This window comes from Ursus arctos, unplaced genomic scaffold (genome assembly GCF_023065955.2).
Source record: "Ursus arctos isolate Adak ecotype North America unplaced genomic scaffold, UrsArc2.0 scaffold_12, whole genome shotgun sequence".
Taxonomy (NCBI): domain Eukaryota; kingdom Metazoa; phylum Chordata; class Mammalia; order Carnivora; family Ursidae; genus Ursus; species Ursus arctos.
In genome coordinates, this window is record NW_026622786.1 from 15,233,055 (window position 1) to 15,245,119 (window position 12,065).

The 12,065-nt window shown below is 47.0% G+C and overlaps 1 protein-coding gene across 1 annotated transcript; it reads left to right on the top strand.

Annotated features, from left to right (window-relative positions):
- Window positions 1-2,792: 2,792 nt before the first annotated feature.
- LAMTOR5 (late endosomal/lysosomal adaptor, MAPK and MTOR activator 5) lies at window positions 2,793-10,229 on the top strand. Its single transcript, XM_026484552.4, has 4 exons — window positions 2,793-5,390; window positions 6,203-6,264; window positions 9,144-9,261; window positions 9,916-10,229. Exons 1-4 carry the CDS (start codon window positions 5,356-5,358, stop codon window positions 9,974-9,976), a joined length of 276 nt encoding a protein of 91 aa, XP_026340337.2. The 5' UTR covers window positions 2,793-5,355; the 3' UTR covers window positions 9,977-10,229.
- Window positions 10,230-12,065: the final 1,836 nt, after the last annotated feature.

Here is a 12,065-nt window from a genome sequence, read left to right on the forward strand (position 1 = left end):
GTTTCTCTATCAAGGGCAGCCAAATATCTGATATCTCAGATATTGACTTTGACTTACAGACTTTATGGATATACGAGTATAGTGGTTTCCCAGGGCTGTTATGACAAAGTACCACGAACTGATGGACTCAAACAGCAGAAAGTTATTGCCTCGTAATTCTGGTGGCCAGCTGTCCAAAGTCAAAGTGTCAGTGGGGTTGGTTCCTTCTGACAGCTGTGAGGAAGGGATCTGCTCCAGCCCCTCTCTTTGGCTTGCAGATGGCAGTCTTCTCCCTGTATCTCCCTGTATAACTGTCCCCTCTGGGAATGTCTCTGTGTCCAAATTTCCCCTCTTTTTAAGGCCACCTGTCATATGGGAGTAGGGCCCACTGTAACGACCTGATTTGAAGGATTATCATTGTAAAGGCCCTATTTCCAATAAGGTCACATTCAGAAGTACTGGGAGCTAGGACTTCGACAACATGAATTTTAGGGAGACCCAATTCAACTGTAACAATGAATGTCTCTGAAGTGGGTTTAATGGAAGGTCTAAAACAGCCTCCAGCAGCACAATCCAGTTAGAGCCCGGGGTGGAAGGCGAACAGTCTGAAGTTCAGGTTCTAAACTAGCCACTTCCCCTGTCCGAGCGTCAGATTTCTTCTCCAGAGAGCAGGCGATCTGGATGGGGCCTCCAAAGCCCCCTCACCTTTCCAGGACTGTGTTGCTGATGCAATGAGAGACACTGAGGCCATGGAGTAGCGAAGTCCACGGGGAGGCCCCACTACTTGCAACTGGGGTGACCTTGAGCGAGGACTGAGCTTCCGAGCCTCAGGGGGTTTTAACTCTAAACAAAAGTTGTGAGGGCTATACGATGGAGTATCACTCAGCCCCAAACAAGGAAATCTTGCCATTTGCGAGGATGTGGATGGAGACAGAGACTATTACGCTAAGCAAGATAAGGCAGAGAAACCAAGTACCAGATGATTTCATTCATACGTGGAATTTAAGAAACATGACAAACAAGCAAAGGGAAGAGAGAGAGAGAGAGAAATCAAGAAAGAGACTCTTAACCATAGAGAATAAACTGATGGTTCCCAGAGGGGAGGTGGGGGGGATGGAAAAATAGGCAATGGGGTAAAAATAGGCAATGGGGATTAAGAAAGGCACTTGTTGGGGTGCCTGGGTGGTGCAGTCTTTAAGCGTCTGCCTTCGGCTCAGGGTGTGATCCCGGCGTTCTGGGATCAAGCCCCACATCAGGCTCCTCCGCTATGAGCCTGCTTCTTCCTCTCCCACTCCCCCTGCTTGCGTTCCCTCTCTCGCTGGCTGTCTCTGTCAAATAAATAAATAAAATCTTTAAAAATAAAAAAGGCACTTGTGATGAGCCCTGGGTTATATATGGAAGTGTGGAATCCCTCTATTATACACCTGAAACTAGTATGACACTGTATGTTAACTGCACTGGAATTAAAAAAATTTAAAAATACAGAACTTAAATATTCTACCAAAAACAAAACAAAACAAAAACCAAAAAAGGCTGTGAGGAGTAATGAGGCCTGTGACCTGCGCAGAGCACAGCTGTCACTCACGTACGTGAACCGTGAATGGTGTTACTGTGCTTAGCAGGGGCGGGCGGGCGTTGGATCCAGGACTCGGCTCTCGGTGGCATCCACTGTCAGAAGGCAGGGACCCGGCGTCCTATCCAGGGGCTCCCATGGAGTGAGATGCCTTAGCGGCAAGGCTCCGGCGACCCCTGTGACCTGCCTTTCCCCAGCTCCACCTTACCCAAATCCTGTCCCATTCTATTTAGCTCATTCACCTTCGTGTCATTAGGGCTAGGGCTCGGATTTCAGGTGATTTTTTTCCCTCTCACTGTATTTTATAATTTTTATACCATACAAAAGTGTAATAAACCACATTCAATGATGGCCTTGAACACGGCTCTGCAGAATCCAGCCCTGCGACCTCCCTCGCCCATGAACTAGACGGCTGGAGGTATCCTCAGCGTTTGGCTCTGATCTTCGTTGAACTGTTCCTTCTTTTCTCATGCGTGTCCTCACCTAGACTGTAAACAATGTGAGGCCACAAACAGGGCTTCCTACTCGGATCTGGCAGAGCTGATGGACTGGCTCCCGCAATGCACCAGCCCTTCCGTAAAGCATCTCGTATAATCCTCCCCACAGCCTCATGAGGCGGGTAAAGGTACGTCAAATCACAGAGGAGCCCCCAGAGGGCACACGGGTAGGCGGTGGTCAAGCCAGGATCCAATTCTCGCTCTGTGGGACTCCGAAGCATAACGCTATCCTCACCAAGCTGTACCAGCTCCGCGGCTTGTGGCCCCCTTTCCTTCACCGGGATCCTCCAGCCGGAGCAGGGTTTTCCATGGCCCTGATGCCCCCTAGTGGCAGGTGAGGGCCCATTCCCCCGCCAGGTTTCAGGCTCATTCCACTGTAGGCCTGGGACATTGGGCACTTGACACAGTGACCAATAGGGCTGGCCCTGGGGTGGCAGACCCTGTGCACCCAAGGGAGAACTAGACCCTCTACCTAAGCTGCGCTTCTTCAATGGACCCCCCCAGGAGGACTCTGCTCCTGAAAGTCAAGGAAGAGGGGCTGGGGTTTTCCAGCAGCGAGAGGCCCTGGAAGGTCTGGATCTCCTAACTGTGCTTCTCACCTCCACCACTCCAGTCAAGACACGTGGGCAGGGCCATTCTCTGCTGGACCCTCCTGGGACTTTCATTTTCCAAGAGCTTGTTTATGGAGAAGAGGAGAAAGAAGAGGATACATGTGGCAAAAGTTCAGGACTTAATGGTTTTTCTTTTTCTTGTTCTTTTTTTTTTTAAAGTAATCTCTATACCCAACGTGGGGCTCGAACTCACAACCCCAAGATCATGAGTCGTACGCTCCTCCAATGGAGTCGGCCAGGTGCCCTATGACTTAAACGTTCCTAACGTGACAGAGTTTCTTTTCCAAAAGACCCATCGAGGTTCTTCAATAAATATTGAATCCTTACTGTGCTCCACCATGTTCAGGGTGCAGAAATGGAGGAGACACTTTTCTTGTCTTTGAAAAGTAAACATACAAAAATTACAATGCCATGAGGCACGTACTCGAATATCGGACTTTTCCTGTCACCCCAGAAATGGATATCAACACTCAAAACTGAGAAAAAGAATCATCAAGTACCCCCACCCATTGATAAAGTAGAAAACAGTGTGGGCTCAGGCACTCCTCCGTCTCACCAACCCCCAGCACCTCCCCAGCCTACACAAGCTACCACCTCGCAGGGGCGCACAGCGACGGGACAGAGAGAGAGGGGTAGTGTGATGTAGTCTGCCCTCCCGCCTCTGGTGTGGCAAGAACGTGTGGGCTGGCGGTCATCCTCTTCCTCCTTGCTCATTTTCCCTTGACAGGCCTTTCCTACAGCCTGAAAAGCAATCACCAGCTTTTCTGAGAACACTTTAATCATCAATCTGGCTTTGAGATCATCGGAGATACCCGGGAACGGTGTTAGCCAATACGGTAGCCCTTAGCCACACGTGGCTACTGAACACTTGAAATGTGGCCGGTCTGAATTGAAATGTGCTGTGAAAAATATACACCGGATTTTGAAGACTTGGTACAGGGGAGAAAATGTAAAATATCTGATTAGTATTTTCAAATTGATTACATTTGAAATGACAATATTTTGGACACATTATTTGGATAAATAAAATATACTACTAAGATTAATTTTACCTGTTTTACTTTTTTAGGGTGGCTCGAGTTATATAGCTCTCTATAGGATGGCCTTGCCCCCGGGAGGTTACAAAACGGGAGCTGAGAACCCCTAGTCCAGTAAAGCTTTACAACGCATGGGACCATAGGGGGCGCTACCGCAGAGCCAAGCCTCCTGCCGCAGAACTTCGGAGGGAAGGCGACTGGCTTCTTACATTTTTTAATGCTATCTTTTAAAGGTAGTTTTAAGCTGCTTTTTCTTAAATTTAAATGGCCCATACTATGTGAACATAGTTTTTCTAGACACAAGACCGAAACTCCTAATTTACAACATTCAAGACTAGAATTTTAAGGAAGCTGCAAGTTTCACTAGCACAGCTAGGGACATACCCTTTGACCCAGGAATTACATTCCAGTAATTTATCTTAAGGACAATTTTAACGTGCACAAATATTTAGCTACAAAGATATTCACCCAGCATTTGTAATACCCTCCCCCCCCCCCCCCCCCCCCCGCCTCAAAACCCACAACCAACTAACTGGGTATTAATAAGGGATTAGTTACATGATTTATGGTACGACTACATTATGGAATATTTTGTAACTACCACAATGGACGCAAAGGAATACTTATTGCCATGGAAAGACATTTATGCTAAATTCTGTGGAAAAGGCCAGCTACAGAACTGCATGTCCACTATGTGTCAATTTTGCCTAAAAAAGAAAACAAAATGAATAAAAGCATACATTTTCAGGCAATGGGCTGAAAGGATAGTCTCCAAGGAACTTTTTTTAAAAAGATTTTATTAATTTATTAGAGAGAGAGAGAAAGCATGAGCGGGGGACCGGCAGGGGGAGAGGGACAGAGACAGAGACAAGCTGATTCCCCAGTGAGCGGGGAGCCCACCGCCAGACTGGGTCCCAGGGCGCCAAGATCATGACCCCAGCGGACGTCTGACACTCAACCGGCTGAGCCACCCAGGCGCCCCTCTCCAAGGGGTTTTAAATCCTCTCTGGACAGACCGGGTGGCTTTCTAACCTTCTTTCACAACTGCTCTTCTAGTAGACCTACCCAGGCTTCTTTAGAAGCGACACCTTTCCCAAACTTTTCCTGCGCCCTCGCCAAAGGAAGAACCAATGTCTTCGTTAATCCCTCCCCTTCCCAATACCTAGCTTGGGGTTTTCACCGCGGTCCAGGCGGTCCTCTAGCCCCTGCGTGCACGTCACCTCCCCCACACGCCTGTGCAGCCCGGCGCCAGGGTCCCGCGTCTCTGTCCCCGCCGCACCGCCTGGATCTGACCCTGTCTGACCCGCCCGGTGATTGCAAAACGCAAACAAGATCTGGCCTGGAGGTTTCGGAGTCGGTTGAATGGGAATCCAAAGGTTGACATCGCTGAGACACAAGGCCAGGCCGGAACCGAGGCCCTGCAGCCCCGCCGCAGGCCTCTCCCCCAGCCGCAATCACTCGCGCCAGCCGGCTGAGGCTCCGGGCGGCACGAACTCCTCCGAACACAACGCGGAGGTTGTCCGCAGAAGTTTGTCCCTTTGGAGGCGCCGTCCCCCTCTGCGCCCTGCGCGGGTCATGTGAGCGAGACGCGCTCCGGACCTGGGGCGGAGAAGGAGGCGACGAGGTGCGGGATCCCGGCCGGCTGGAAGGCGGGGGGGATGGAGGCCACCTTGGAGCAGCACTTGGAGGACACGTGAGTAGCGCGGCGGGGGGACGTGAGCGGGACACGGGGCGCGCGCTGCGAGTGCCGGCCGGGTGTGTTGGGGACGCCGCGCGTCGTGGGGGGGGGGGAGCCCTGTCCTGCGGCCGCGGGGTGGAGGGGTGACCCGGAATTAAAATCCCGCAATCTCGCCGGGGCTCCGCACCCTCTCCGCAGCCCAAGGCCAAGGCCAAAACCGCCCGTCGCCTTGCAGTTGTATGTATGGCAGGTCATTCTTTAGTTTTAGGAAATGGGTTGATTTGGGGGAAGGTTGTTAACGGCTGTGCAAAGCCTTGCAATGTAAACACAAGGACACAGGTCTCTCCTCGCGTGTGTAAACAGTTACTGGGTGCTTAGGGAAGTGAAAGACATCTCTTCCATTTTCGAACAAGTAATATCCACGTAAAGTATGAAATTGAAAGTGTAGGAAGGCGCACAGGGAACCAGCTCCCTCCCACCAGTGCCCTCAGTTTCTCCCACTTCCCCTCCTGGAAGCAACCGGTGTTAGTTTTTTCCGCATCTTTAGCAATGACGACAAAATTCGGATATTGCCAAATTTGCGGCCCTCCAGAGCTCAACAGTACCCGACACGCACAGTCTTTTCTCCCATCAGACATAAATTGGTTTAACTATTAAATTTAAATTAGTTCATTGGTCTCAGAGGGGGTGATAAAAAAAGACAGAGAAACACTGGTTTAAAGCACAACAATGCCTGGTACATAGAAACACCTATATGTGTTGTTATGACTATTTGAATTCATTTTCTGATACCATCTGCTTCATTCCTCTGGTGCTCCTGGAATTAGAATGAAGAATCCATCCATTGTTGGAGTCCTGTGCACAGATTCACAAGGACTTAACCTGGGCTGTAAGTATCTCACAATCAACTCTTTGGTGGATTGCGCAGCATTTGATATTGACTGGGACCCTAGTGTGCTGTTCTCTAGTTTGTACTTCCTGTTCCCCTGCCCCTTTCTGGGTACTTTTGTGAGAGTAGAGTTTATCTCCAAACAGGATTAGAAAATGGAAACTTTTCAGTTGGTATTTATGAAGGTAGAAGGAGTCCTCACAGTTCTAGCACTATAAATTGTTGCTACTAAAATAGTATTTGAATAATTTTAAATTGGGTCTAGAAAGGACCTCAGGTAATAACATCAGGTACCATTTGCTGAATGTGTGTAGACCGCTAGGGTTTGTGTACTTTATCTCTAATTTTCACAATAACCCAGCAAGGTGGACGGTGCTATTTTGTAGTCCAACTACACTTAATAATAAGAGAGTAGGCAGTAGAAATGGGAGCTTCAGAGTTGAACACACTTGGGTTCGGCCCCCTGCTCTTCCTTTGCTAATAATGTGAATTTGGACCAAAAATAGCCTTTCTGAGCCTCAGTTTCTCTACTAGGTTGTTTTTGTTGGTTGGTTAGTTGGGGGTCTAGAAAGGGGGTCTGATATCTTATTCATATAAATCCTTATCTGCAATGTAATATACAATTTCTTGTGGACACATTAACTTCTCCCCGTCTGTATCAGGAATTTCAAACCCAGGGGCGCCTGGGTGGCTCAGTCATTAAGCGTCTGCCTTTGGCTCAGGGCGTGATCCCAGGGTCCTGGGATGGAGCCCCGCATCGGGCTCCCTGCTGCAGTGGGAGCCTGCTTCTTCCTCTCCCACTCCTGCTTGTGTTCCCTCTCTCTCTGGCTGTCTCTCTCTCTGTCAAATAAATAAAATCTTTTAAAAAGAAAAAAGGAATTTCAAACCCAAGTCATCCTCCATGGTCAAGATAATCTCCACTTGGTCCAGATGGCCCAAGCGATTTGGTCTTTCATTAAATGGGAATTTACCTAGAGCTTTTCTGGGTCAGTCTTGTCCATGAGTTTTAAGACTTTTGTTTGTAAAGAACATGGTCCTTGGTTCCCTCTCACGTCAGAGGCGGCACATCACTAAACAGGCAGCCCGCTGGTGTACCTCAGCCCGGACCCCGCACGAGCACCGAGGCCACCCGCGCAGGCGCAGCCCTCAAGCAGGCCCCCGTGGGCCACAGGGCGGTGCTGAGCCGCCAGGCCTCGGGCAGCAAGGGGGCGTTAGGTAGCAAAGGTCAGGGCAGTTGGCTGACATGGGTGGAAAGGACACGAGCTGCCAAGGCTATGCCGATCCAGGATCTCTGTCCTGGGTTGTTGTTTAATAACGATAGTAATTATAGAATTGCATTTATTGAGCGCCTACTATGTGCAGAGCACCGTTCTAAGTGCTTTACCCAAGCTAAGTCCTTTAATCCTTGTAACAACCCTGTGAGGCAGATGAAGAAATTGAGGTTGAGTAACTTGCCCCAGGTCATAGAGCTAGGGTTGAGCTAGGATTTCAGTCTGGCTCCAAAACCTCTTAGTCACAGTGCTGTAAGATTATATAACGTGTGTAAAACACTCAGCACAGACCCCAGACGTGATGCTCAGTACATGGTAAGAGTTACAGAGGAGATAAATCCTGGAGGGTAAGTAACTAAGACATTTAGCTAGTTCATGTCAGAACTCGTAAACCGAGGCCTCCTACCTCCTTGCTCCTCTTTACTGCAGGAATTTTTAGAGCTCCGAATTTCTGCTGGGAGGGTAACTGAAAGAGGTAGTCAGTGTAACTCAGATTTTACACAGATCATGTAGCTGGGAGAAAAAAGGCAGATTTACTTGAGGTGTTTGTTGATGAAAAGGCTGAAATTCAGGTGTGGAAATCTAAAATGAAATAAGTTCCTTCAAGAAACACACAAGGCCCAAAAGACTGCACCATCTGTCGAGGTGGCGTGTCATGAAACCGTGGTAAGTCCTCCGACCCTGCCGCACTGGTGTGCCCCGTTACCTGCCATAGTGCCAGGCAGGCGAGCTCGTGTCGCCTTGGTAACGTGGAAGCATAGTGTACAGTTCGTAATTATCTTTTTTTTTTTTTAAGATTTTATTTATTTGACAGAGAGAGAGAGACAGCCAGCAAGAGAGGGAACACAAGCAGGGGGAGTGGGAGAGGAAGAAGCAGGCTCCTAGCGGAGGAGCCTGATGTGGGGCTCGATCCCAGAACACTGAGATCACGCCCTGAGCTGTAGGCAGACGCTTAACAACGGAGCCACCCAGGCGCCCCGTAATTACCTTTTGCATCGGGCACCCAAGATTCAATTATTATTGGCAGGCGAAAGCAAACATTAACAAAAAGCCAGTTAGGTTTGTATTTGAAAACAGCCAGTTTATTCTGGTTGAAATAACTGCTCACAGATTATTCCGTCAAGGTGATGTTACAGCTGAACTCCTGCGTAAAGACTTTGTATCCTTTGAGGTTGAGCTCATTAAAAGGAAATCAGATCTCCCATGAGGAATTAATTACTTTCAACAAGCCTCTTGCCCTGACTGCTTTTTGTCAACTTCACCTCTGAGCGTCTTGTTGGTTTCACTAAGCTTCCCGTAGAAGGAATTTACGGCTTTCAGATTGACTTGAATTATAGCTTCCTGTGTGCGCGAGAAGGTGTTTAGAGATGGTGATGAGAGTGATTGAAAATTGAGTGTCTCCTGACGCTTTATTGATTGAAGAACTGTTGTCTGGCTTTCTCGTTTATGTAACCAGCTGAGTATCAGGACAGAATCATTTCATGTCAGTACCTCACCTAAAAGACCATTATCCGAGGATTATTGTGACTAAATCAATGAGAGAGACTCTTGTAGCTCCGTACTCATTTTTGGACAGTCAGAGGACATGATTACTTCTCTGTCTTCCAGGCCGTGGGACCCTGTCAGATGAGCATGCTGGGGTGATATCTGTCCTAGCCCAGCAAGCAGCTAAGCTGACCTCAGACCCCACTGATATTCCTGTGGTGTGTCTAGAATCAGATAATGGGTGAGTAGATGTTGACAGATCCTTTCCTTTTTAATCAGAAAAGTCCCTGGGAAGGTCGAGTGGGGCCTGCCCTGTGTTATTAGTGATTTGCATTCAAAGACCTTGGAGGGACGTTCTTCATCCTTTGGGCCACAGGAGGAAACAGACTGACCTCTGAAGCTAACGTGCTTTCAGACCACAACGACATTTAAATGACGAGTAAGAATTGTCATGACTCTCAGTCTATCAAGAAAAAGAAAGTAATAAATAGCACAGAACAGAAACTACTTCCATAGTAATAGAAATACTAAGTATAAACATAAATACTAAAGATATTCCAAGCGAGCGTCCTCAGAATAACAGTACGTGAGGCAGAATACGGAACTGTGCACAGGACGATCAGAGTCTGGTAAAAAGAGAAAAAAAATGTATCCATACGTGCAGGTAACAAAACACAGGAGTGGCTGTCTCTGAGCAGTAGGATTATAGATTCCTTTTGTGTATTTTATACTTTCCTGTATTCCCCAGATGTTTTCTTGTGTTCATATATTGCTTTCATACATTAAAAAAATGATAAATAACATTTTCTTTCGTTGTATCCTAAACCAAACAGCATCTTTAATCTTCAGCAGACTCCCCCTCACAACATTTTCCTATCTTCCGCTTTGCTTTCAGGAACATTATGATCCAGAAGCATGACGGCATCACAGTGGCGGTGCACAAGATGGCCTCTTGACGGCTCCTGTCAGCTCTCCGGCAGCCTGTCCTAGTGGCCCGAGCCTAGCTGTGCAAAGTATCTTGAAGAACTATGAAAGTCCCAGTAGTTAGGCCATTTAGTGTGCACTGGGCACTTTTCTGTTAATTTTAGAGGAAACTGCTTTTTGACACTCAGTGGACTGACCTAATTAGTAAGAAAGGATCACGTTTTGAAGTCCAGGTCACTTTGTACATAGAATTTTCTTACGTTCAATAAATCTGGTCAGAGAAAAGCTTGGATCTCTTCTGGATTCTTTAAATTCTTATCATTTGTTCATTTTTTTCCAGTTATCAAATTCTAATTTTTTTTTAAGGTCTTTGCTCCAAATTATGCTCTTTTCTTTCAGAAGCTTCCTGAACTACATACATTCTCACACAAGTGTCCATGGATATTTAAAACAAATTAAGCCTCTTCCCACCCCGTAATAACATAATAGCTAATTATCATTGAGAACTTACTATATACCAGGAACTCATCTAATTCTCACTGATAACCTTATATGGTATGTACTCTTAGCTGCCCCATTTTGCGTTTGTGTAACTAAGGCCAAGGGATTTACAGAGTAACCATTTGGATTTGGATTTAAGACTCCCAACTCAGGGGCGCCTGAGCGGCTCAGACCAGTAAGCATCTGCCTTCGGCTCAGGCCATGATCCAGGCCCTGGGATCAAGTCCCACGTTGGGCTGTCTGCTCAGCGGGGAGTCTGCTTCTCCCTCTCCACCCCAACTCCTCCCCCTCTCCCCCTCCCGCCCATGCTCTCCCTCTCTCTTATACTCTCTCAAATAAGTAAATAAAATCTGGAAAAAAAAAAAAAGACTCCCAACTCCGAGCTTGTACTTTGAACACCAGACCATTGTAAAAATGGCATGTTTGGCCAGAAAAAAAAATTAACCATCTGAACATAGAAGACAACATTATCTTTTCTTTAACCTCTATAGTTCTCAACAGCAGAATGGTGCACAGGCAGGCACAGGTGACCTCATTTTGTTGAATTTAAATGCAGCTCCTGTTACTCTTCAGCAATGTAATACTTGACAGTATAAAAAAAACTCCAGAATATTATTTATTCAAAAATATCAAGCGGGATGCCTGGGTGGCTTAGTCGGTTAAGCGTCTGTCTTTGGCTCAGGTCATGATCCCAGGTTCCCAGGTTCACATGGGGCTCCTTGCTCAGTGGGGAGCCTGCTTCTCCCTCTGCCTGATGCTCCCCCCTGCTTGTGCTTGTGTGCTCTGTCTGACAAATAAATAACATCTTAAAAAAAAAAAAAAAAAGCATCTCCAAATAAAAGATACTATAAGAGGATACAAAGATTTTGCCTAAGACCTGGTTCCAGCGTTCGAGTTCGTACTTAGATAGAAGGCATGTGCGCATAGGTTGTCTTCACCAATACTTGACGTGTAGTATAATGTTTGCTTTATATATTAAAATATGTTTCCATGTTACATTGTATTTGCCGGTCTTGCCTGCCTCTGCATACGTTCTGCGGGCAGGTGCTTTGTCTTACACAAGTGTATTCCAAGTACTTAGAACAGTACTAGGCCATAGTAGGCACTGATACGTGCCAGATAGAATCATATATAACCAACAGAAGAGACTTTTGTGGAAAGACCTAGGCCTTTCCAGGCCGAGGGAGTGGCAATAGCAAACACCAGTGAGAAACCAAGGGGGCTATTTCTGTACTAATGCTTTAGTTCGGTCTGTGGGGTAGGAGGTGAGGAAGCTGGAAGTTCGGGCAGCTACCCCAAGAACCTGAGTACCTACTTCTTAGGAATCCTGGGCCTTATCCTGTTAGCAGAATAGAGTTCGGAATAAGTAGGCACCAAATTTGAGCTTAAAGATTAATGTGATGAGGTAGACCAAACTCACTTTTTCAAGCAGAAAAACTTCCTCTTAGTATGTATTTCCAATTCTTACCCCTGAGTGATAAAAGCCGATCTTCACGTTTTTGCTACATGCTAGACCTATGCTAAACAATTTACATGCATTTAGCTCCTTAAATCCTCTTACAAGGTATTATCCCCATGTCAGAGAGGAAGAAATAGGCTCAGCAAGATAAAGTCCTTAGC